The sequence below is a fragment of the Bos indicus x Bos taurus genome, chromosome 28 (assembly GCF_003369695.1).
Source record: "Bos indicus x Bos taurus breed Angus x Brahman F1 hybrid chromosome 28, Bos_hybrid_MaternalHap_v2.0, whole genome shotgun sequence".
NCBI classification, from domain to species: domain Eukaryota; kingdom Metazoa; phylum Chordata; class Mammalia; order Artiodactyla; family Bovidae; genus Bos; species Bos indicus x Bos taurus.
The window spans coordinates 14178727-14205991 of NC_040103.1; the positions used below are offsets into that span (position 1 = coordinate 14178727).

At 40.3% G+C, this 27265-nt stretch overlaps 1 protein-coding gene across 3 annotated transcripts in view; it reads left to right on the plus strand.

Annotated features, from left to right (window-relative positions):
* BICC1 (BicC family RNA binding protein 1) overlaps window positions 1-27265 on the plus strand; it is a 349295-nt gene that overhangs the window by 185685 nt on the left and 136345 nt on the right. For all 3 annotated transcript variants that reach the window (XM_027531038.1, XM_027531037.1, XM_027531036.1), the window contains exon 3: window positions 9458-9527. In XM_027531038.1, the coding sequence (XP_027386839.1) occupies window positions 9458-9527 (70 nt within the window). The remainder of the gene's footprint in view (window positions 1-9457; window positions 9528-27265) is intronic.

Consider the following 27265-nt stretch of genomic DNA (forward strand, 5'->3'; position numbering starts at 1 on the left):
TGGGGAGAGAGAGCTGAACTTTGCCTGGGAGAGCTGGAGGAGTTTTCACAGTGGAGGGCACATTTCATCTAGGTTTTAATTGATAAGTAAGAGTTCTTTGAACTTTCTGAAATAAATGAGCTTAAACTTGCCTATAGTGTGAATAGTTTAAAACCCCTTATCTGTGATTTTCAGTAGGGCATTAAAAAGTAGGCTTCATCTTGTCTAGTGAATGTATACAATTATAGTGAATGTGTATAGTGAATGTGTATAGTGAATGTAATGTGGGACCCTAAAAATAACCTAGCAGACTGAAACTGTGCAAAACCCTTTTAGTAATCAATGGGAAAATGGAATGGTCTGCAACCTTTAAAAATTTTTTCAAACATGAGAAAAAAATCTCTTCCTATCAATCATAAATTATAGGAAAATGAAAAAATAGTAAAATTAATAATTATTCAGAACATTGTATTTAAACATTAGAAACACTGAGAATTATTGTGTTTCATTTCTTTGTAAAATCTTGTCAAGTTGCAACAGCACTAGCTTTCTTCTTATTGCAAAACTTACAGTATTGAGATAGCATCTTTTCTGTGCCTTGAATTATCATAGTCTTAAGTCTAAATCAGATTCCAACAGCTTATCCTTATACTTTCAAAGTTGTGAAATTTCTTAGTTTTTTTAAATAATAAATTTTTGTGCTGAGTCTTCATTGCTGTGCAGGCTTTTCTGTAGTTGTGGTGAGAGAGGGTCATTCTCTAGTTATGCGTGGGCTCCTCATTGTGGTGGCTTCTCTTGTTGCGAGCATGGGCTCTAGGCGTGCGGGCTTCAGTAGTTGCCGCTTACAGGCTCTAGAACAGTCTCAGTATTTGTGGTGCACAGGCTCAGTTGCTCTGCGGCATGTGGGATCTTTCCAGATCGGGGATCGAATGTGTGTCTCTTGTATTTCCAGGTGGATTCTTTACCACTAAGCCACCAGGGAAACCCCCTCCCAGAGTTTTGTTTTGTTTTGTTTTTTAATGTGAGTTATTTGGCTGGTATCATCTCCTTTGGGACATCTTCATCCTTTCCATCATGACTGTGTTCATTCTTTGATGTTGCTACTTTTGTCTTCACAAAGTTCCTCTGGCTGTGAATTCAGAGTCTCACATACAGCATCAGTGTCAAAATTCCCACTGTTAGCTATTGATACTATCCCCGTTGATACTGGATTTAAATTCCAGTTCCAGCAGTATAATATTTTGCTTTTCTGCTTCACTTTCATCTTTGTTGACCAGTTTTCACTTTGGGTTATCCATTTTCATGTCCTTTGGTTTTATCACTGGAAGACAGAAAGTCAGCACCATTCCTTGCTTTGCTGTCTGTACGTGAACTGATTACAGATGTCTTGTGAGTAACAACAGACAGACTTTGAAAGAAGCAGCATGACTGGCCACTGATCAAGCTGAACATCTGTTACATATGTAGTGATTTGTGTACTGAAGAGCTGGCAGGGGAATTTCTATTTGATGCAGCTACTCAAAATCACAGTGAATAGACTTTGGTAACTGGAATATAAACTTGTGTTGTTGGGGGTTTGGTGGTGTTGAACTGCAGCACTCCAGGCTTCCCTGTCCTTCATCATCTCCTGGAGCATCTTGTCCTCTGTCATCCCCTTCTCCTCCTGCCTTCAATCTTTCCCAGCATCAGGATCTTTTCCAATGACTAGACTCTTCACATCAGGTAGCCAAGGTATTGGAGCTTCAGCATCAGTCCTTCCAATGAATATTCAGGTTGATTTCCTTTAGGATAGACTGCTTTGACCTCCTTGCTTTTCAGGGAGCTCTCAAGAGTCTTCCCCAGCACCACTAACTGAACTGTGGTAACTAAAATCCATGTATCAAAACAGTGCAAAGCCAGGACTGTCTCTATGGATATCTGTTTTTTTTTTTTTTTTTTTGGCTGTGTGGCATGTTAGGTCTTAGTTCCCAGACTAGGGATTGAACCTGTGTGCCTTGCACTGGAAGTGTGGAGTCTTAATCACAGGGCCACCAGGGACATCGCTCTCTGTGGGTATCTTGAGTGGCTATTCCTGCTCTTCGTGGGAGGTTCAGCTGAGTGCCAGTGTGACCCTCATTTGTGTCACTGTGACAACCAAATTGCTTCTCACATTCTCTATACATGCGTGGGGTGGGGATTCCTCCCTGGGTTGAACCGTTTTGGGGCCACTTCTGGGTCACTGTGTCATTAACCAGGATGCCAGGGCCAGCCAGGCTGCCGCTGGCGAGCACTTCCGTGTTCACAGCAGGGTTCTGACAGCAGCCTCCCTGAGCATGTGGTGCCTCCCCTTCCTTCATAAGCCAGGTCAGCAGAAATCACCCTTGCCTGGGGAGTCAGTCACTTATTGTCAACCTGGGCTTTGCCACATGCCTATCTGCTGCTTAACCTCTTTGAATCCTGCTTTCCCCATCTGTTAATTAAAAAAAAAAAAAGTTTTCACGTACCTGATTTATAAGATAATCTTGAGTACATGGAAAGTGTATGTTAACATCAGGCAAATGTGCGCAGGTGTTCTGGGGATGATGAATAACTGAATCATTGAGATAACATTTCTTGGATTTAAAATGAAATATAGCAAAGACCTCTAATGTCTCAGCAAAATCAATATCCCCAGCTTTTGTTTTATTTTGACGCACCGCATAGCACTGCAAGGATCTTAGGTCCCCAGCCAGGGATTGAACTTGGGTCCCCTGCAGTGGAAGCACAAGAGTCCACTGACCACCAGGAAGTCCCCGCCTCAGCTTGTAGACACGCCCTCATGTGAGACTTCACTTGTTTCCCAGCTCCACCTTTCAGTGGCTTCTAGTTGCTCTTTTCTCACTTAGCTCCCTTCATGGTGAAGTTCAGCAAATGGACTCATAATCTGTCAGTACATGAAGTGACTTCAGACAGCCTCCTCCGTGATGGTGGACCTTATTTCTCCATTGATATTAACACAGGGAAGATAGAGCACACAGGAGTTGGTCTCTTAGAGAAGCAGGCTGTGGGTGGCACCCAGCTGGTAGCCATTTTGAAGGATGAATTTTCAATAGCTTAGAGTATAAATGTCAAGCATTCTTTGCCTGGCTCAAAAATAAATATCTCAAGTAAAGTCAGCATAAATAGATTTGTCTTGGGTTGATCTGAGATGCTGATTACTTGTGGATTTTTAGCTTTACGTCTGGATTGAAGAATTTGGTGAAATAAGCACATTAGTAGAATGTTGCTGGTTTAGTAAAGGTTTCCTTCATCTGTAAGATACTATCCTATAATTGCTTCAGACTTTCAGAATGTGTAGTATAGTGAGCATTTGTAGACATGTTCTCTTTTTACATGGTGTACTAATGTGGAATTTGTTGGAGAGGGAAAAAAAAATCTATGACTTGTTATTGAAGAATCTACATGGAGATTATTTTTATCATAAATGAAGCTACTTATAGAATTTAGGTGAATAGAATATAGGTGATCTTGTTTATTTTATTCTAGTTTTGTCAAGATATTTAAGGAAAGTGAGATTATTTCAATGCTTCCATGTACATCTGTGATGATGACATTTTTCAATAGCTGATAGAACTTTCTTCCAATCAAAAAAAGCTTCTGTATTCCAGCTTATATAAATGTTACCTTCCTTTCCTTCCCTTATTCCCCCAAAACTAAACCCAAAGTAAGAATATATTATTCCATTTTTATTAGGTACCTTTTTAATATAAGAAGCAGTGCTGTTACTCTTTGATCAGGGAAATTACTCCCTGTTTGTGAAAAGCAAATGTGAATTAGAACTTTCAGATGGCTGTTTAGCTTCCAAAACTGTTATCTATCCGTAGTTTTCTATTTTTTTTCCATCAGAGGATAATTGCCTTATAATGTTGTGTTGGTTTCTGCCATACAACACCTCAAATCAGCCATAACTGCATATAGCATTCTATTTTCAACAGATTTTTCATGATGAAGAAGTAACCTTTGAAGATAAAATAGGTGTTCTTTCTAATATCAATCATCTTAATTTTAAGTGCTTCATATATTTAAAAATTTGTATTAGGTCAGATACTCTTGTTACTACGTGTACTCATTCACTTAGTCGTGTTCGACTCTTTGCGACCACTTGGACTGTAGCCTGTTAGACTCCTCTCTCCATGGAATTCTCCAGGCAGATGTTGGAGTGAATCGCCATTTCCTCCTCCATTTTTTACTATAAATATTTGGAATTCATCACAACTGAGATTAGCATAAGAATTAAGTTACATTTTAATGATTAATTCCCTGTTAGTAGTCAGTACAAGCCTAATGACAGAAATTTAAGAGTTATTTTTCAAATAATTGCATTTTTAGATCAACTCCTCCAAAATCTCCTCTCTCTTTATGACATATAGAATTGTTGCCTATTATGTATAACCTGGCAGAAATTAGAATCGAGAAGAGATTCTTGTGAGAATGAAGATACTCAGAAGCTAACACTGACCTAGTTGAGATGGTATAAACATGAAGCATCCAGAATTATGGGTTAGAACAAGTCTTTAAAATATTTGAGGTGTCACTTAATATTTATTGAAAATGACTCAACATCAGATATTTGTTCTTCAAGGTCTGATTTTGTGAAGGTGGAAACCAGAACAATAATACAATTGGTGGGCAAAAAACTAGCTGGAATTCATTTTAGGATTTTTTTCCCCCTGAGACAGAAGATAGTCACTTTCTTCTCAAAGGTTCTGTGGTTTTACATATCCAGGCCTTCCTGGCTTAACTGACATCAGAGTATTTATAGATTTAGTTTAACATGGAAGCAGTAGTGATTTTAGGCAGGTTTCCCAGCTTTCAGTTCAAATTTCACACAACTTGGGGACATCAACAACTTATATTTTGTAAAGAGGTTGGTCAGGAGTTGGCCATTTAATTGAAATTATTCCTTGAATGCAAACGAAAGTTTTTGGATATCATCCTGATTTGCTTAAAAATTAGGGCATTTAGGGACCCTGGCAGTCCAGTGGTTAAGACTCCGTCTTCTAAATGCAGGGAGTGTGGGTTTGAGCCCTGGTCAGGGAGAAGGCAATGGCACCCCACTCTAATACTCTTGCCTGGAAAATCCCATGGATGGAGGAGCCTGGTAGGCTGCAGTCCATGGGGTCACGAAGAGTCGGACACGACTGAGCAACTTCACTTTCACTTTTCACTTTCATGCATTGGAGAAGGAAATGGCAACCCACTCCAGTGTTCTTGCCTGGAGAATCCCAGGGACGGGGGAGCCTGGTGGGCTGCTGTCTATGGGGTCTCACAGAGTCGGACACGACTGAAGTGATTTAGCAGCAGCAGCAGCAGCAGCAGCAGCAGCAGCAGGGAACGAAGATCCCATATGCCACAGGGTGCAGAAACAAATTCTTTAAAAATCAATTAAAAACAATTTAAACAATTAGGGCATATCATGGTTTTCTGGGAATTGATTTCTTTGTGAAGTTTTGCAGGAATTAATTCATTTGTAGAAAATACATTTTCTAGAAAGATGTCAGTGTTTTCATACATTATAAAATCCACAGAATGAACGGCTCCAGAGTTCTTTCCTGTATTTTTAAAAAAATGTCACTTTAGTTCTGTGGTTCTCTATTAAACATGTCTGGATTTTGTGAAGATGGTGAGAGATTGCCTGTAGCTCCTGTGATAGTTGCTCCTTTCATCTCCTTTCCCTGCGTGCTGACCCTTCAGATGCACTAGGAACTTGTCGCATCCACGGCCCAGCCTCCTCAGCGACTTTGACATCATTTATGTCTACACCCAAGCTGTTCAACTCTAGGACGTGGCCTCTGTGAAAAGGAAGATAAGCCCTTAGGTCAGGGCTTATCTGGTAGCCCTGGAACATCTTTTTTAAAAAGTATGGAATTCACCTGTAAACTTCCTAGGTCTTATTTTTGCCTCTAGCTGAAATTTTCACTTTATCTCTGACCTCCATTCATTAGCTGCTTTGTTAAGGTTACAGCATCCAGAATTACGGGTTAAAACAAGTCTTTAAAATAGTTAAGGTGTGATTTAATGTCTGTAGAACATGATTCAAAATTAGTAGTTTCTTCTTTGAGCTTTGGTTTTGTGAAAGTGGAAACAAGGGCCATAATAAGATTAAAAAGAAAGAACTAGCTGAAACTCACTTTAGGATTTTTTTCCCCCTTTTTTCTTGAGGTGTAACATAGTCATTTTCTTCTCAGAGGTTTTGTGGCTACTTTGATTTCAGCCACAAGCTTCCTGAGCTCATCTTTGCCAGTTATCCTATCTACTTGTTCTGACGACCACTTAGGGCATCTTTTTAAGCCAAACATGCTAGTAACAGAGCCTCAGACTTGCTTAGTGCTGTAATTCTGCCTCTGAACTCAGGATGCTTTCTGGGATGCTCTCCAAATGATTACGATGTTAGAAAGTTATGTCTTTCAACCATCTTTGACAAGGAAACTTCTTTATTAAGTATTATAATTATGGCACCTGATATAATTTACTGGATTACACAGCCAAATTTACAAAAGTATATAGATTATTCTCTTTCTGCTTCCCCACCAATATGATGGTAAGATCTTAATTTCCCATTTTCTCTCTTAAGCTATCTTAGAGGAAAATGTTCTATCTAATTTTAGTCACTTTGAAGATACGTGTACAGTAGCTGGAACTAATGGGTGATAAAACATGACCCATAAGAAAGCCCTACTGATTGGGCCTTCCTGCCCTCATTTAGTGACTGATAAGTTCATTCATAAATTGGCTTTTACTTGCCTGTCAGGACTTGAGTGACTTTACAGGCTATATTTTGGGGAGCCCTTTACTAACTTTACCTCCAACCTCAACCTTTCACAATAGGAGCCAGAGCCACCCTTGTGAGTGGCCCTGTGCCAGCACCCAGCCCACTGCCTCTGATGGTCTGTCTGTGTCCCTGAACTTGACTGTAAACTTGTGAACACCAGGAATTGTTCCTTATTCATTGCTCTGGGTCCTTGCACTTCACTGCACTGTAGAGACACTGGACTGGTGTGAGGTTTAGAGGAAGTGTGTGTAAAGAAGGCATTTCAGCTCAATAGCTGTTACCTGCTATTAAGATATTTTCTATGGCAAATTATTTTCTTTATGGAGCATTTATTGGTGTTTAATAAAAAGAGATGATCACATGCCAGGTAATTTCTGGGAAACTCTCCAAATGATGAAAGTTCCAGAAGGTTATATCTTCCAACTCTCTTTGATGAGCAACTTCTTTATTAAGTATTATAATTATGGCACCGAAGTAGGTTTTTGATAAATATTTGCAGGTTGTTAAACCTGCAGTCAGTCTGCATAAATTCTAAAGCATATTTTCAAATGTGTTATACACAGTTTTTAAAAGAGGTCCTATATTGCATATAGTATGGTGGTTAAAAGGCCAGTCTTTGTCAGCTGTCTAAAGTTTTTATCCCTACTCTGTTCCATCCCAGCTATTTGAGGAATAAAGAAATCTACTTCCCAAGGGTGTTAGGAAGATTCATTTATCCAGATAAATCTGTGCTTGCTGTGTGCAGGGTTTAGAGAGCTTTTATTCTGCAGAGACAAACTATAAACAAGTAAACACAGAAAATAGAATCTCAGATTGTGATAGATAACTACTGAGGACCTATTGCACAATACGGGGAATTCTACTCGATACTCTGTAATGACCTATGTGGGAAAAGAATCTAAAACAGAGTAGATACACGTGGAACTGGTTCACTTTGCTGTACACTTGACACTAACACAACATTGCACATCAACTCCAATAAAAAGTTTTTAAAAATATGGGTTTAGAGTTAAGTTTAGAAATTAATAAGTTCTTATTTCTAACTTGTTTAGAAATAAGTTCTCTTATTTCATGGAGAAGACAATGAAACCCATGAATAGGACAGCATAGATCGGAGGAGCAGAGGCAGGGGCCGGATCTGCAGAGCTGGGGCAGTGGGCTTGCCCACCTGCAGGGCCAGGGCAGCCCCTCCACTTTGAGAAGAGAGCGTGATTTTAGTCTTGTTTTTCAGTTTTCAATAGAGACACGGGTATAGAAGTGCAAACACCGTGATAACTGGCAAGTGAGTAATACACAGTGACAAGAAGGGCAAGTGGCTTGGGATCTCACTGTGGGACACCCAGGGGGAGTTGGTCGGGGGGACAGCCCAGGGTCTCCTGACCCTGGGTAAAGGGGGCATCTGGTCCTCAGGGCCAGCCGAGCGTGGCCACGTCGGGGTGTGGGCTCCGGATGCTAACTCTGCCACATTTTCCAGAGAAGCAGAAACCTGAATGTCTATGTGAAATTCCCAGATTTAAAAATGTTGGCTCATATTTAAAAAAAAACCTTATAGTAGGTGGACAACACGCCTCTATGGGCTGCCAGGCTGAAACATCTGCTGCAAGCCCTTTGCTGCTGTGATAAAGGGATTAAATGAAGAATGATGCATGCTAACATGTAAACCATTTAGCCTTATGTCCAGAACACAGCCAATACAGAGGGAGAAGAGGGACTTTTTATTAACTACATTGTTCATGCGTTTCATTGTCTTAGGCATTAATTTGTTTAGTTACCTCTAAATCCATATGAAAAATTAAATATTATCCCACTCAAGTGACTTACGAGTGGCAGTTGCTGTCATTTGCCTATGAATTTGGCCAGTTGTTGGCTTTATTCATTTGCTGAGTGAATTTTATATTCATGGTATGAAAGTCAACAATAACCTAGGCTAATTTGTGTGATAATAGAAAGGATGGGCACTTCTTGGTGATTCACTCATCTCTCATTTACCATGGACTTCCTTTGCTCTGCACACTTTGCCTGCGTCACTTGTCCTTGGGCTTTTGCCACAGTGGGTCTCCAGTCCTTCTGGCCAATATTCTGCCTGGGAAGTGGGAAAGAACTGTGGCAAAAATGCCATCTCAGATCAGGCAAAAGATGATGGGAAATGCAGCCTTATGACGTGATGTCCTGTTTAGAGGCTTTTCATCAGTTTTAATGAAACACAAATGTGCCCAAAGCAAGTTTATTTTATTTTCTCCAGAAAAAAAAAAAAAAAAAAAAAAACAAACAACACTTCATTTCGTAAGGCCTATCCCATGTCGTTTTGTATTACAAGGATCATGTTTGATGTGTTGCAATCCGCTGGTGATTGTCATGGGGGAATTTTACTCAGCACAAGCATCTCGGGTGGTTTGGCCACAAGTTAGAATTCTGGAGCATCACAGAGAGGAATGCTGGGAGTAACAAATATACTGGACTATTTCTAATAGATTAAAGGCTTATAAAAATGCATCTCCCCTCCCCACCCCCAACCCCGCCAAGGTTTTGTTTTGTTTTTGAATTGTTTTAAAAAGAGGTCATTTTGTTGCAACAACATGATGCTAAGGACTTGAAAATAATTTTTTTTTTTTTCCTGGGAAAAAAAATCTTACCTGTAAATGCAAGTTCTTAATCGAATCAATATTTTTCTCTAAATTTTTGCTGCAGATCATGGAGGAAACAAATACTCAGATTGCTTGGCCATCAAAACTGAAGATTGGTGCCAAATCCAAGAAAGGTAAATCATGCGAGATGGAGAAATCGATGTTTGTGATAATGCAGACTGTGGAATATCCGCAGGTTTCCTGGGGATTCAAATCAACCTTTATCCTTATCATAGTTGTTCCCAAATATTTGTTACATAGCAGTATTTGGGAAGGATTATCATAATGCAAAGTAACATATAACTTTTTAATTCAACAACAGAATAATATTTTTAAGTATTTTGTAATAATAGACATGTTATTGTAGAAGATTATTGTAGCATCTTATGATTTCAAGGATGACCATGTAGTGGCCACGAGTCATGGTAACTGCCCACACGTAATAACCTATTTTCAACACACAGACTCCTCCTGTTTACACTTTAGACTTCTTGTTTATGTCCCAGATTTAGCAGCTGATTATTCTCACCTCCAATTTGAGAGGAACTTAGATTTCCTTTCCTGACTGCTGCTTCTCCTCTTCGTCTATCACACAGCAAAGAACGCACAGGATTTCTCTTTTAGGCCAAGCATTTTCCTTGTCTGTCTTTTCCTCTGCTTTAATCTAGAGGGCACTCACTGGTGCATGGATGGTCAGAAATGAAAGCATAGGACCCTTAGTTTCCTTCCAAGATTACATATTATTTTCATATTTTCATTATTACCTATTATGGATAGCTTTTTTTTTGGTTGTTGTTTAACCCCAGTGTCAAGAAACTTTGTTGCATATACTTCATTAAAAGATGCCCACAGTCCTAGGAGATAATGGAGAACCATCACCAAGCAATTCAGAAAACGGTGGTGTGAGCTGAGCATTGTCCGTTGTGGTCTGGCTTTTTTGTTGTTGCTGTTGAGTTTTGTGTTTGTGCCCCCTTCTCTCTGTGACCTTTATTGCTAAATGATGCTGAACACTGCAAGATTTGTCAGCTTTCTTGTTTCTGGTCATCCAGATTGCCTTCTTTTAATCTCATTTTATTAGAGCTACTCATCCCTTGGAATGTAAGTTATTTTACAACTCGTTGCGAGTGTTGTTATCTGGACTTCAGTGGACTGGAATTCCTGTTGACACTCTGACCTTGTTATTTTCAATATTTGTGACCATGGTGGGGAGAAAAGGGAAGCTTATATGCTAAACAGTCCTAAGAAAACATAGTGAATTTCCAAGTGGAATTCCACAACTTTGTAGGAATCTTGGCATTTGCCAAGTGCTATAGGATGTATCTATCTCCAGTGTGCTGAGATGTGCTATACTTATGCAGAAGGAGAAGGTGCCACTAGCTGGCTGCTTCCCTATTTGGTTGTTTGCAGCCGTTCAAAAATCCCTGGCCTGCTGTTTGAAAAAGTTGGAATTTGGACATGAACTGGAGCCTCCTTCTGTGTTGTCACGTATTTTTACTTAAAGAATGACATGAGTTTCATTACTAGCCTAATAAAAATGTAATTTGATTGGTCCCTAAAGAAAAGCCCCAAGGAAACATGAATATTACAACAATCCCAGATAATTTTGGATGGCTTATTCTCTTGCATTATCCATGCTACAGTTTTCCTCCCCCTGTCGTGGGAAACTCAGAATTATTCATTTTTTAAAATTTAAAATGTGTTTGCATCTTTAGAGATGTTAGATAATATGGATCGAATAGATTAAGGTAATGTTGTAGATCGGTTTCTGGTCATGGATCCATTTAACCCATTCACAGTGGCCAACTCTATTGATACATTTTGCTTTGAGAATAAGAGTATCTCAGCAGTACATTTGAGGGCATTTAGCATAATTTCCACATGGTTAAAGTTAACTTTTGGAATTGTGCCTAAGAAATGATCCCTGAAGGCCTATGTCTAAAGACATCCTTCAATTTTTTATTATTTATGAAGTGCCATAAATGTACACAATACTGAATGATGAGCAGAATGTGCCAAAAGAGAGAGATTGAGCTCAAGGAAGAAAGAAAAAAAAAAAAAAAGTGTTCCTCAGAGGAAATTACTCTTCAAAATTGACTTGATTTGCCCTTAGTTCTTAAACACACAGCTGCTGAATCACATTTTGGCTTACATCCCTGATATGTGTATTCTTGTATATTTTTAAAATGGTCTGATTTAGAGCTGAAATTTGTGTGACTATAGTTTGTATTTAGTAAAAGTCAAGTGGCAGGAGGCACTTTAGAAGGTAATTATTTGCTTTTTTATCTGACCCTTTCTTGCCTCTGAATCATTGTTGAGAAAAGAGGTAGTGTTCTTAATTTTAAGCTTTCTTCATCCCAAACTATTATTATTCAAGAGACCAAAGAATATAAAGGTATCTAGGGACTCATGGCATGTTTTGGATGATTATTAAGTTCTAAGTCCCATGGTGATGTGAAGGTTTGGAATTTGCAGATGATCCCTTGTGTGCCAGAGAGACAGTACAGCCATGTGTTTGTATTGTATTTCACTTTTAGATTTATGATGCTTATTGATTGAATATTTGAGCCTAGACAAATGTTTTTCATGGCTACTGTTACCATAGTCTGACCCTTTCTTTACCTGATGGGAATTAGTCCTGCATTTTTCAAGTAGTCCTTTTGAAACTTTATTTTTCAAGTCATCAATCCTTTATCGGAGCAGCTGTGTGAGTAGCTGTATGTCTCCTTGGGTTGATGCGCTAGTAGGATCCTGCTTGATATAAAGGCAGAAAGTCAGCATCCTGAATTTGCCATCATGTAAGAAACTTAAGATTCTTCTCTGGAGAAGGAAACGGCAACGCACTCCAGTATTCTTGCCTGGAGAATTCCATGGACAGAGGAACTGGCAGGCTCCAGCCCATGGGGTCACAAAGAGTCGAACATGACTGAGCGACTAACACACTAGAGGTTCTGGTTTAGTAGGTCTGGGATGGGACTGGAAATCCTTATATTTAACAAGTTCCCCTGGTGGTTCTTAAGGTTGAGTTTGGGAAAGAAAAATTTCACCATCTGATATGGAAAAACCATTATTTAGTCACTAGGGAGACCATGTGTCCAAAAGGGAATGGATGGATGATGACTGCTATCGGAAAACAGGCAGGATCCTTCAGCGGCCACTTCTCTGGAACAATGTCCATCTTGGTTCCTAAAGAACTGCATCTATATGGACTCATTAGTTTCATGTCTCTGTCCTCTTTGCAGTCAGCATGAATAAGTTTAGAGTGACAGTGACCTCATTGTTCAGTGCCTGTGTGAGATGCTATTTGGGGCACAAGACTGTCTGGTGTTTGTCCCCTCCATTTGCCCCTCTTCCTCCCACATCACCCTTCTACCCCCTTCTCTCCCCTTATCCTCCCCTTTACCTTTCTTCATTCCCTTTAACCATAGAGAATACAGTGGAGAAATGTAGTAGGAACATTGTCATTTAGTAAGCAGGGCATTTTGGGGAAGTGCATGTTTTGTGATATAAACTCAGGGACTATAAAACTTAAAAAAAAAATTCCCAAGTGTTTGAAATCATTGGGAGATTGAATCTTCAGTCAAAAAGAACTAAGAATTTAAGATTCAGTATCTTAATTTTACATAGGCAATTGGGCATTCAAATAGGCAAGCCTAGGATTGTCTTGGAGAAGGCAATGGCACCCCAGTCCAGTACTCTTGCCTGGAAAATCCCATGGATGGAGGAGCCTGGTAGGCTGCAGTCCATAGAGTTGCTAAGAGTCGGACATGACTGAACAACTTCATTTTCACTTTTCACTTTCATGCATTGGAGAACGAAATGGCAACCCACTCCAGTGTTGGAATGCCTGGAGAATCCCAGGGATGGTGGAGCCTGGGATGGTGGGCTGCCGTCTATGGGGTCGCACAGAGTCGAACATGACTGAAGTGACTTAGCAGCAGCAGGATTGTCTTAATGGGGGCCGTGATTAAGAAAATAAAGCAATACGTAGTATTTCTACTGTTGAGCGTAAATTTGTTTTGAGTAGAAGAAAATAAAAATCTCTCTAACTGTTGGATTTAGAATAATAGAACATTCTGCTTTCCATAGAAAGACTTGAGGTTTGTTCTGTGAGTGCAGTATTTAAGAATTAAGGGACTTTCTGGCAGTGCAGTAGATAAGAATCCGCCTGCCAGTGCAGGGGACACGGGTTCGATCCCTGGTCTGGGAAGATTCCATGTGCTGCGGGACAACTAAGCTTATGCACCACAACTGAGCCTGTCCTCTAGAGCCTTGAACTGCAGCTGCTGAGCCCACGTGCTACAACTGTTGAAGCCAGGAAGCCTCAGAACCTGTGCTCGGCAACAAGAGAAGCCACCACAGTGAGAAGCTGTCACACTGTCACGAAGAGTAGCCCCTGCTTGCGCAACTAGAGAAAGCCCACACACAAAGCAAAAAAGACCCAGTGCAACCAAAAAAAAAAAAAAGAAAGAAAGAGAATTAAAGTTCTGGGAGTTCCCCGATGGCCTGGAGGTTAGGATTCCGGGCTTTCGCTGCTGTGGTGTGGGTTCAGTCCCTGGCTGGGAAACGGAGATCCCACAAGCTGCGCAGTGCAGCCAAAAATTAATAATGATTGTATAATACTGTAGAAGCATACTAACAGAGAATGATTTCAGGTACTCATTAAAATTTTGAATGTTATTCTGAATCACAGCCTATTTTAAAATAAATGCAGCTTTATTAAAGTACAGATTACATTCTGAACAAGTTTGACTGTTTTGCTAAATACAAGTCCTGCCAAAGCTGCCTTAACAAATAGATAAAAGTGATTTGTAAGGAGAACTAATTACGTTGTTATGATCATCCAGCATGCTCCTTGATGTCAGATCAGCTTATTCTCTCAAATAGATAAACATTTTTCTTAAAATCTTCTTCTTGCTTTTAATTTGCTTATCAGTCCTCTTTCTTCTTAGACTAGGCAAGGTGGATGTAGCTACAAATTGTTTAAAGTTTTTATGCCAAATTCCATGTAAGTAAGATCAGCATTAATAAAGCTTTATTGCCTTTTGTTCTGGGAAGAGTTGTCCTGCAGAGTTAAACTAAGTGATAGCAACTGTTGTCTGCAACTGTTTCTCTTACGACAGTTTCAGTGCCCCAAGGCAGCCGGAATGGAAGGTGTTGGCTGGGTTGCCTGATGTTTTGGAGGCCATTGGCACCAAGTCTGGCCGTTCTCTTCCTCCTGGAATAAACAAGAAGATCATCAGAATTCTATGGGGCTTTATTATCATTGGTTGTCTTCCATCAGAACAAGCAACATCTAATATAGAATCTTGGCATGAGAAAAAACATAGACTTTTCACTTTATTTTTTTCCAGAGAAAAATGTATTGTCAGGTGTACTAAAGCCTCTGTTGTGTGTTCACATGGGACTCGATGATGCTTTTATCTTGGTATTTATTGCTCAAAGGGCAGCGGGCAGAAAGAGGGCCTGGCACAGCATATGGACGACAGTATTCCCAGTGGTGGGTTTTGACCACAATATTTGTGTATTGTGGGGTCACAAGCAGCATGTACACAGACAACAACTAGATTAGAGAAGCAAACTTCAAAGTGTGAGAGCATTGTTTCCTGACACCTTGAGCCAGGTCTGTCACTGTTTTTATGTATGAACAAACACACACGAATGTATTATTCAGTCATGGTGTGCAATGGGGCTTCCCAGATGACTTGGTGGTTAAAGAATCTGCCTGCCTATGCAGGAGACACAGGATACACTGGTTTGATCCCTAGGTGGGGGAAAATCCCCTGGAGAAGAGAATGGCAACCCACTCCAGTATTCTTGCCTAGAGAATCCTATGGACAAAGCAGCCTGGCGGGCCCCAGTCCATAGGGTGGCAAACATTTGGCCATGACTGAGCAGGTGTGCATGCCATAATGTGAAATGGGTGATAAAGAAAGGTCAGAGAACACACCATTCTAGGCAGTTAGTTCCTCAGACGATAAAGAGTACATGCATTTTGTTCATCATTGTGTTTCTTCTCTGGCGGCTCAGTGGTGAAGAATCCACCTGCCAGTGCAGGTGAAGCAGCAGATGCAGGTTTGATCCCTGGGTTGGGAAGATCCCTTGGAGGAGGAAATGGGAACCCAATCCAGTATTCTTGCCTGGTAAAATTGCATGGCTGGAGGAGCCTGGTAGGCTACAGTCCATGGGGTCCCGAAGAGTTGGAGAGGACTGAGCCAGCACACAACCCATACATGGTGGACACCGAGTCAGTGTTTGTAGATTGTCTGGTAACTCAGTCATGATCATAGTGAAACTACGAATGGAGATGAGAATGTATATCACCAAGGTGTGTTGTGTAGGAAGAAGATGTAGAATCATAGCCTTCACGCAGGAGGAGCATTCACTATTGAGAAAATTGACAATTGATACCTTTCCTGTAGACCTCTCTAAGTGAACAGAAGTGGACATGATTTATGGCTGAAGCTTATGTAGCTCAAACTGCTTTTCGTGGTCTGAGTAGCCCTAGTCAGAGAAGTGGAAAGAAACTTAAGGAAAATGATCTGATGGCTGCCATTCATGGGACCCTTGGATGAATAAAACTCTGGTACTGTTCATAGTAGGTGTGTAAATGAGACTTAACAAGATACAGCCTCCTGATTATCTTCCAGACCAAAGTTGTTTTGGGTGTGGTATTTTAATTAGGATTTGGTTATGTCATTTACATGTCAATAGTAATATTGGCTACTACCATTTATTGAGACTAATTGGGGCACAGCTAAATATTTTATGTAAATAATCTTATTTCCTGATCAGAACACCATGTAAGTTAGGTGATGGTGTTTTCATTTTACAGGTGAAAAAATTAAGGCTCATAAAGTCAAATAACTTGCCCTGGGTTTTACAGTTAGTAAATAGCAGACTGGTAAGGCATCCTGTATGATTCCAATATCATGAACGTTTTAGAAGGTAAAAAACATGGAGATGGTAAAAAGATTTAGTGGTCAGTATTTGCTAGGGACTTGGAGGAGGGAAGGATGAATAGGCTGAACACAGAGGACTTTTAGGGCAGCTAAACTATATAATCTAAAATAGTAAGTACATGTCATTTTATATCTGTCAAAACCCACAAAATGGTTTGTGATATTGATGGTGGGGGAGCCAGTGGCTGTGTGTGGGGAGGGGCATATGAGAACTCTGTACTTCGCATCAATTTCGCTGTGTTCCTGAGACGGTCTAAAAAAACAGAGTCTATATTAAAAAATAGTCCTAGATATTAGGCACAACACTTTAATCAGCATTTTAAAGTGTGTGCTATGCAAAGATAATGCTGTATTATCAATAACTTGATAACACGTGTATACCCGTGGCGGATTCATGTTGATGTATGGCAAAACCAATACAATATTGTAAAGTAATTAGCCTCCAATTAAAATAAATAAATTTAAATTAAAAAAATAAAAGCACTATGAAATCTCTTAAGAACTAATGAAGATTTTTGTAAAATTAAAAAAAAAGGAGAAGAAAGTGAGAAGGATGATTAAATGGTATATCATGCCTTTGTGTTCCCCAGAAGGGACTGGAGCCAAGTCACAAGCTTTCTGAATTCACCTGCCTCTGTTACCCTGTCTCCTGGGGAGAGAGCTCATTTTCCTTCAGTGGTCTTGTTCCTGAACAGATGTTTTATTTCAAGTTAGGTACCTTTAAAAGTGAAGAAATTGCCATCCCAAGATGCCTGCTAACTATAGCTCTTTTTCCTTGTTAAACCCCATGAGGAGGAAGGGCAGAACTATTCCTGATTTGTCTGCCTTGTAATGTGTGTTGTCCCATCTGTATTCTCTGTCTTTATCCTCACAGTAATCCTCCACGAATGACCATGGTTATCCCTACTCTGCACATGAGTAACTGATGGAGAGATGGTGTAACTTGTTCAGTGTCATGCATAGGGTTTGAAATGATGGAGTTAGGCTGGAAACCTTGATTGCAAAATTCAAGGGCATTCTCTCCATCCTAAGCACATGCGTAGGTGCTCATGGTGAGTGAGTGTTCACCAGAGGAATGAAGATTCACCAGCACATTCATTTAGGAAAACTCAGATTGAGAATATGTTTCTTAACTGTTTCTTCAAGAAGAAATGCAATCCTAAGTCCTTACCCACATTTTAGAACCTTGCTGGATGACCATCTTTAAAATGATTTTCAACCTCAGTTTTTAATTTCTATTTGTGCTTTTTACAGTATTTTTCCTTCCTGTTCTCTTTTAAAATCCGTTAATGGTTTCACTAGGATTTGTATACTGTTACCTGGTATTGTGGTTCTCGAGCTGGGTTGATTTTATTCCCTGGGGGCATGGTAGCACTGTTAACGATAGTTTTGGTTATCACACGTGGGAGGCGGTGCTACTGGCTTCTGGTGGGTAGAGGCCAGGGAGGATGCTAAACATCCTGCAATGCAAAAGGCAGCTCCACAAGGAGAATTATTTGACACAAAATGTCAACAGTGCAAGGCTGAGAAACGCTGAGCTTAGAGGAACAGGTGTGGCATCAGGAGATGGCTCTACATAGCATTGGATTCTATTTTAAAAATTTACTTTTAAGTTTTTATTGGAGTACAGTTGACTTACCGTGTCATGTTAGTTTCAGGTTACAGCAAAGCAATGCAATTACACAAATACATATATTCATTCTTTTTCAGATTCTTTTCCCATATTGAGTATTGAGTAGACTCTTCGTCTGTGCTATACAGTAGATCCTAATTGTTATCTATTTTATATATAGTACTGTGTGTATATGTCAATCTCAGTCTCCCTATACATCCCTTCCCTCCTTAACCATGTTTGTTTTCTACATCTGTGACTCTACTTACGTTTTGTAAATAGGTTCATTTGTATCATATTTTTAGATTCCACATATAAGCAATAGCATATGATACCTTTCTGTGTCTGTGTGACTTCACTTTGTGTGACAGTCTCTAGGTCCATCCATGCACTGGATTCTTGTTAGGCCATTTCATGCAAATTGGTGTCTTACGTAGTTGGTTTTCTTTTGCAGCATTAGGAACAGAGTCGATCTATATGAGTGACTCCTGAAGGAGGGCATACATACGTAGTAACATAGGTGGAAGGACAGGATTTCAGTAGGAGAGATGACACACAGTAGGAGCGCAGACCCGCACAGTTTAAAAGCCGGTTTATAGTCCGGTGTGTTGTTTCTTCCCCGAGTGTTTCAGCCTGTCTCAGTTGTGCCTGTAGCTCTGGTGCCTGTAGGACTGTCTGCCCTCCCAGTTCCAGCTGACTGTCTTCCACTCCTCCTTTCTGGAATGTGTGCTGGTGGTAACTGTGACAGTTTCTATGGTTTATGACCGTATTTGTGCACCACGAGGGTGCCGTGCACTCCTGTCTTGGTCTAGAGATGGGGACAAGATTTTGATGGTTTCCCCAGCCACGTGTGGGATCTCCCTGGCTTTATTCTGCCAGTTACGGCACCACTGGACAGAACTCAGTGACATCTCTCAGGCCTGTCAGTAGCAATTAGATTATTTTTAAGAAGTCTTTTGCAGTTGCAAACATGACCAAACCACCATGTGGTATTTCTCATTAGCTAAGGAAAACAAGTCAGAGTAGCACCCTCACTTCTTCAAATGGTCTTTCTGTTGGCACTAAAGCATGGTTTGTGGCTTATTATAGCCATCATACAAACATTGGTACTAAGAGACACTTTTATCAAAAGGTAGTAGAGAGGTTTCAGGAAGGAGAAGTTACATTCTCTTTATATCTTGTTGCCAGAAATTACTCTTAAAGCAAAATATGTCTTGCCTGAAATAAAAATAAAACAAGAACACAGCATATGTCTACTTTTGGCTATTTGGTCTATGCCAAGTTACGTATTATCACTTTATGAAAATTGGCTCATTTTTTACAAACAAGCATTTTTTTGCAATTGGATCTTTCCTCTTAAAAAATGAGAGGTGGTTGTTCACTTGCTCAGTTGTGTCCGACTCTTTGCAACCCCATGGACTGCAGCACGTCAGGCCTTCCTGTCCATCACCATCTCCTGGAGCTTGCTCAAACTCGTGTCCATCGAGTTGGGAATGCCATCCAGCCATCTCTGCCTCTGTCCGTCCCCTTCTCCTCTTGCCTTCAGTCTTTCCTAGCATCAGGGTCTTTTCTAATGAGTTGACTCTTCGCATCAGTTGGCCAGCATATTGGAGCTTCTGCCTCAGTCCTTCCAGTGAATATTCAGGATTGATTTCCTTTAGGATTGATTGGTTTTTATCTCCTTGCATTCCAAGAGACTCTCAAGAGTCTTCTACAACACCACAGTTCAAAAGCATCAGTTTTTTGATGCTTGTCCTTCTTTATGGTCCAACTCTCACATCCACACAGGACTACTAGAAAAACATAGTTTCGACTAGATGAACCTTTGTCAACTAAGTAACGTCTCTACTTTTTAATACGCTGTCTATCTTTGCCATAGCTTTTCTTCCAAGGAGCAAGCATCTTTTAATTTCATGGCTGCAGTCACCATCTGCAGTGATTTTTGGAGTCTAAGAAAATAGTCTCTCACTGTTTCCATTGTTTCCCCATCTATTTGCTATGAAGTGATGAGAAGAGATGCCATGATCTTAGTTTTTTGATTGTTGAGTTTTAAGTCAGCTTTTTTACTCTTCTTTTTCACCTTCATCAAGAGGCTCTTTAGTTTCTTTCTGCTTTCTGAGATTTGGGTGGTGTCATCTGCATATCTGAGGTTATTGATATTTCTCCCTAGAATCTTGATTCCAGCTTGTGCTATATCCAGCCTGGCATTTCTCATGATATACTCTGCATATAAATTAAATAAGCATGGTGTCAATATACAGCCTTGACGTACTCCTTTCCTGATTTGGAACCAGTCTGTTGTTCCATGTCTGGTTCTAACTGTTGCTTCTTAACCTGCATACGGTTTCTCAGGGGGCACCTGAAATTCTCAGGGGGCACCTGAAATTCTTCCCATCTCGTGAAGAATTTTCCACGGTCTGTTGTGATCCACACAGTCAAAGGCTTTAGCATAGTCAATGAAACAGGAGTAGATATTTTTCTGGAATACTCTTGCTTTTTTATGATCCAGTGGATGTTGGTAATTTGATCTCTGGTTCCTCTGCCTTTTCTAAATCCAGCTTGAACATCTGGAAGTTCTCCGTTCCCATACTTTTGGAGCCTGGCTTGGAGAATTTTGAGCATTACTTTGCTAGCGTGTGAGATGAGTGCAGTTGTGAGGTAGTCTGAACATTCTTTGGCATTGCTTTTCTTTGGGATTGGAATGAAAACTGACCTTTTCCAGTCTTGTGGCCACTGCTGAGTTTTCCAAATTTATTGGCATATTGAATGAAGCATTTTCACAGCATCATCTTTTAGGATTTGAAATAGCTCAACTGTAGTTCTGTCACCTCCACTAGCTTTGTTCACAGTGAGGCTTCTTAAGGCCCACTTGACTTCACACTCCAGAATCTCTGGCTCTAGGTGAGTGATCACACCATCATAGTTATCTGAATCATTAAAATCTTTTTGTATAGTTCTTCTGTGTATTCTTGCCACCTCTTCTTAATATCTTCTGCCTCTGTTAGGTCTATACCATTTCTGTCCTTTATTGTGCCCATCTTTGCATGAAATGTTCCCTTGGTATCTCTGATTTTCTTGAAGAGATCTCTAGTCTTTCCCATTCTATTGTTTTCCTTTATTTCTTTGCATTGATCACTGAGGAAGGCTTTCTCATCTCTCCTTACTGTTCTTTGGAACTCTGCATTCAGATGGATATATCTTTCCTTTTCTCCTTTGCCTTTCACTTCTTTTCTTTTCTCAGCTATTTGTAAGGCTTTCTCAGACAGCCATTTTGCCATTTTACATTTCTTTTTCTTGAGGATGGTTTTGGTTATTGCCTCCTGTACAATGTTACGAACCTCTGTCCATAGTTCTTCAGGCACTCTATGTATCAGATCTAATCCCTTGAATCTATTTGTCACTTCCACTGTATAATTGTAAGGGATTTGATTTAGGTCATACCTGAATGGTCTAGTGGTTTTCCCTACATTCTTCAATTTAAGTCTGAATTTGGCAATAAGGAGTTCATGATCTGAGCCACAGTCAGCTCCCGGTCTTGTTTTTGCTGACTGTCTAGAGCTTCTCCATCTTCGGCTGCAAAGAATATAATCAGTCTAATTTCGGTGTTGACCATCTGGTGACGTCCATGTGTAGAGTTGTCTCTTGTGTTGTTGGAAGAGGGTGTTTGCTATATCCAGTGTGTTCTCTTGGCAAAACTCTATTAGCCTTTGCCCTGCTTTATTTTGTACTCCAAGGCCAAATTTTCCTGTTACTCCAGGTATCTCTTGACTTCCTACTTTTGCATTCCAGTCTCCTATGATGACATCTATCTATATATATATATTTTGTATGTATAAGAAATGCCATTGTGCTTATGTGGGGTGTGGATGTATTATGTGTTTTGACAAATCTGTTTTAATGGACTTCAGACTATGTTCTTTTTTTTTTTTTTAATACAATGAATATCAGATTTATTTGCCCCTTGGTATAGCCTTTCTTCTTACATACATTTTTATAAGTAGAGTTCCCAGGTCTCAGGTAATGAGCAACTTTGGTAATTTTCAGGATTGCCATCTTGTCCTCCCAAATGACTGTTGAAATTCTACCAGAAGGTTCTGTCTTCTGGAAAGGAAATACTCCTTTCCTGTCATCTCTGCCAACTCTGTGCTTTCCCGTCTTTGTGTAGCCTAAATATGTAGTGAAAAATATGTTTTTCCGTACACTACCTTAATAAATAGAAAAGCTGAGCCTGTTTCGTCCATTCATGGAACATTTATTTGCATAATTGCTGTGAATTACTTGTCCTTGCTTTTTATCCATTGATTCATAATCTTTCCCTGTTTAGTGAGTAGTTCATCTTTAATAATGAAATAAAGACCTTTAAATTGTTTTTTCTACTTGGAAATTTAAGATTACTTATGCTTCTCTCTAACCATAGTGTCCACACAGCTCATTTCTCACTATTAATAGTTATTTACAAGTCATTCATGAATCATTTCTATTCAAAATTAGAAAGAAATGAATTTACCTTAAGTGATAATAATGTATTGATTTTTGAAGGACTGTAGGAAAGTATGGATAAACTTTTAAGACATTGGATTTCCAAAGTAAACAATTTATAAAGATTAGATCATCAATATTAATAGCATGGAAATTATATAAATATATAGGTACACACATATATACACACATATACATAGATATATATTTATGTGTATACATGGGTGTGTATGTTTTGGCAAAGCATGAGAAATAATTAAAATACTATTGAAGAAGTTATTGAATTTCTGAGTTTTCTTGATATAACAGAAGTAAGACCCAGTAAGTCATTTGCTTTTATTTCCATGTGTTGAGCTTTATTTTTGTCTTTTAGTGGGAAAAATTTGTGAAAAATTTTCCATTCCTTTATATTCAAGGGACGGATACTTGAATATGTTATTTTGGATTGACTTGAATTCCATTTCTATACTGTCCCCATTTTTAAAATGGGATCTGTATTCTTGCCTGGAGGATCCCATGAATAGAGGAGCCTGGAAGGGTGTAGTCCATAGGGTTGCACAGAGTCGCTTCACATGACTGAAGCGACTTAACATGCACTGTCGATGAGAGAATTTAGTTTTTGGTATAATTTACTTCCTCTTCAGCATTGAGCTTGCTTAACAGAACAAAAGCCACCTTCTGCATTGCACAGTTTTGCTTTTGTTTGGGTGGTCCATGCGCTTTCTCAAGTCTGACACAGCACCACAGAGTCCAGATTTATTTCGTTTAGCTGGGAGACATGCATGAACTCAGCAAAGTGAGGGAGAAGAAAGGAAAAAGGTCTTTCAGCCACTAAGGATATACGTAATTTGAGATCAAACTGTATGCCCCTATTTCTTTTGCTTTTACCATCAAGGGGGTATATTTTAATCTAATCCTCTTGGGTTTTTTCCTTCGGGCAATGCCTAATTGATTTTTACATCATAGGCAAGTTATGTAACACTGTTTCCACACCTGCAAAATGTAGTATCCATATAACCTAGGTTTGGAAATCCATTCAAGTTCATTGCAGAATTTTTAGTTTGGAGTAAAGTTTTTTTCAAGCCACACTGACTTATGCCCTCTTCGCTGACCTAGGAAGCCATCTCACCCCTTTGCCTGTGCTGTGTCTGCTGCATCTCCACCCTTCTTTGCCTGACTGGTCAGCTCCTAGTCTTTGTTCCACATCCATCTCAGATGACGTGTCTTCCTGGAAGGCCTCACCCATCCGCACTGAAACAGAGTTAATACTCAGTCCCCTGTGCTGACTCGGTACCATATGCATTTTTACATTTTGGCACTTTCTCAGCTTGTGTTGCAGCAGCCTAGACTTTTGCCTTTCCTCCCGGACTCTGAGCTCATGGACCTGCCTCAAAGGCCAGCATGTCTTATTCCCTTCCGTGTGCATGGTGCCTGCCAGGAGTGGAATTATAACTTAGGAGGTAAAGTTTACATTGTAACTTAGGTTTAGAGCAAATTTGAAATTAATTCAACAGTGATTTAAGTCATTCTGGTATCTTTTGAGTCACTTCGGAGAAAGTGAAAAATGGCCCTGGCAGCCTGGCTGCAGTGTTCCCAATTGAATATAAATACCTCTCACAGAGTATAAATAATCAGACAGGGTTACTCCTTGGTTAAGTCTGAAGCAAGGCTGAAAACATGGACACTCTGCAGCCACAAAATTAATTAAACATCCCTCTCTTATGAGCGACCTCAGTAATTGTTGCTGCTTGAACAATGACGACTCCAACTCTGCTTTCATCCTCTGCCTTCTACATTACATTTGCCAAGATATTCATTCAGTAAATTTCCCCTGCTTTCTGGCAGCTTCCGACCCAGCTTTGGCCACCTCCACTTTCCTAAGATCTCAATGGAATCACCCAGAGCAAACCCAGATTCTGTAATGACCTTCTTCAGTTTCCTCTTCAATGCTTCACACTGAAGAAAGCTTGCATTATCTACTGCAGCTGTGTTCTTGGTGGTCTTTGGCCAGTGGGCACCATGGTGAATGTTGTAGAAGTATAAGGATGAAGCATTGAGCTCAGTCTCTGCCCCTTGGAGACTTAGAGTTTGGCCAGGGTTTCCTGCCTTACTCACTTTAAACAGCTTTTTAAAAGTGGCATTGTTTGCTGTCAAGACTAGAATAGTTCAGAGGAGGAGGAGAAGAGTGCAAGCCACAGCCAAGGAAAATATTCCTGAGCAGTAGGTACTTGATTGTGTGGATTTCCAAAGGATGGGTAGGGTTAAGACTTCCTGTGTGCGGAAGGCTCAAATCTGAGAAGGATCATTGTGTGTTAGAGAAGAGAGGAGAGTGATTGGTGAAAGGGGGAGAGGGGGAAGAGCTGGTGGCCAGTGAGTTTGGACCTCATGAGAACCTCGTCCATTCTATAGACAGTGGACAGCCTGGGGTAGGGGATGGTTGCAGGAGATAACTGGTAACTGTGGTAGGAAGGGGTTAAAGGTTGGGAGATCAGTGTAGTACATCATATTTGATAACAGTGGGATCAAGGAAACTTCTTTTTTTAAGTTTACTTATTTTTGGTTTCTGCCATACATAAACATGAACCAGCCATGGGTATACTTATGTCCCCTCCCTCTTGAACCTCCCTTCTACCTCCCACCCAAAGAGAGCTCTTGAAAGGCAAATCATCGTAACGTGGCGGCTTGACACAAGCAAGGAATTGGTTAGTTGGCTGCCACAGCAGATGTTCTTATGCTCCTGGCTTGTCTCTGAGTTTACCTGCGGTGGGCATCTCCCTTGCAGGCTGACACTTCCCAGCTTGGGTGCTGGGTCACTGCCCTTCTCTCTGGGGTCAGCACAATGAGAACCTCCCCTTTTAGGGCAGAGTGGCATGGAAATGCTGGCAGTGATGCTGGGGGATGACCTCTCCCAGGGACAGGCTTCAACCAGTGAAGGACTGGAGTTAGAAGACAAATGTCCAGTTTTCCCGTCTCTCTGTGGAATGTTCTAAGGCATATTATTCATGTCTTCTCTGGATACCCCAGGGGGCTGGAGCCCTAGCAGCAGCTGCTCCACACCACTCCTTTTATTGGCTTCCCTCTCTCCTTACCCATATCTTCCTTCCTTCCTAACTTGTGATCCCTGGGATCACCTCCCGAATAAATTACCCAAGTAACACACACTAACCCAGGTTCTTGTCTCAGGGTCTCTTTGTGGGCATACAGGCTAAGATGGCTATCCTGGGTGATCGAATGGTCATTATGCCATGGAAAAATGGAGTTGGCATTCTCTTCCAGTGGTTAATTAATGACTCTTGTTATTTTACTGAAAAAAAAAAATGACTGCATTCATCTCAAGTGTATTTTATATATCAGTGCAAATATGGCAGAATGATTTAGAGTTCATGGCTCATTTTGAGAAAAAAATGCTCCAAACCATCTGCAGAAGTATTAAAATGATCCCAAGTGGCACATAGGCACTTGAGGCAGTTTCCAGGCACATTAGGTTGTTGTCAACATAGAGAAAAATATACACTACAGGGAGAAGCAAGAAGAGAGAAAGGTCCTGAAAACCCATGATTTCAGCAGATCAGGAAGAAGAATGTCAGTGGATGAGCAGGGCAGGCGCCGTGGGCGTCCTCACATGGGTGTCAGCCAGGTGGCTTAGGAATCCCGGGCCATTGGCAGCTGTGATGCAGTTGACTGACGATCAGTCATAGGGAGAGGACCCAGCCATAGGATCATTTCTGTCCATGAGCTGTGCTCTCCTGAAAGTCATGCTGAGTGGTTGGAGCCAAGTTAGGAAAAATATTTCCGTTACTAACAATATAGTTGTTAAGTGTGTTCCATGGGGATTCTGAAATATTTACTTGATGGTAATCACAAGAAGGTCATTATTTTCATTTTTTTCCCTGATGATCCTATTAGCATCCAACTATTGTAAAAGTCAGCACTTGATAGACAAATGGCAAGAAAATTGCTAATAAGGAAGCAGTGAATGCATCCGGTTTCCATGAACAATTGTATCTGCATTCTTCAGCATTTGGAACTTGATGTTTGAATGAAAAGATGCCCACACAGGGGTGGTCCTGTCCATTACACTCTCTTGCAAAATGAAACCCTGGCTGGCTTTATTTAGGCACATATTCTTTTTTCTTTTTTTTGCCATGCAGGACCTTAGTTTCCTGACCAGGGATCAAACCTGTGCCTCTTGCATTGGAAGCACTGTCTTAACCACTGTACTCTCAAGTCTCCAGCCCTGTGTTCTATGTTGGACCTTATTCTAGAAGGGAAAGAATAGTGTTTATTGGTGTTTTTCCTCTAAAATCTATTGTGGCTTCCCAGGTGTCTGACGGTAAAGAATCTGCCTGCAGTGTGGGAGACCCAGGTTCAATCCCTGGGTCAGAAAGATCCCCTGGAGGAGGGCATGACAACCCACTCCAGTATTCTTGCCTGGAGAATCCCATGGACAGAGGAGCCTGGCAGGCTACAGTCCATGGGGTCACAAGGAGTTGGACACCACTGAATGACTAATATATCATCTACACATACAACACCATAGATGATCCATGTATTAGAGATTCTTAATTCTCTTGAAATGAATTTAAAACATGGATTGTTTATTTACCATTTAATAAACTTTGGAGTGTTCATCTGCATTATCATTTTATAATCTCATCCATCATATGAATTAAGGAATAAAATAATAAAACTTAAATAGTTTTTGGAACATGTATTTTTTTAAAAATCAGAATATCCTCACCTCTATTGAATAAATCATCATGTATAGGAAAGTGAAAATAAGTACTGATCCTATTAGTGATCTTTGGGAGAACAACAGAAT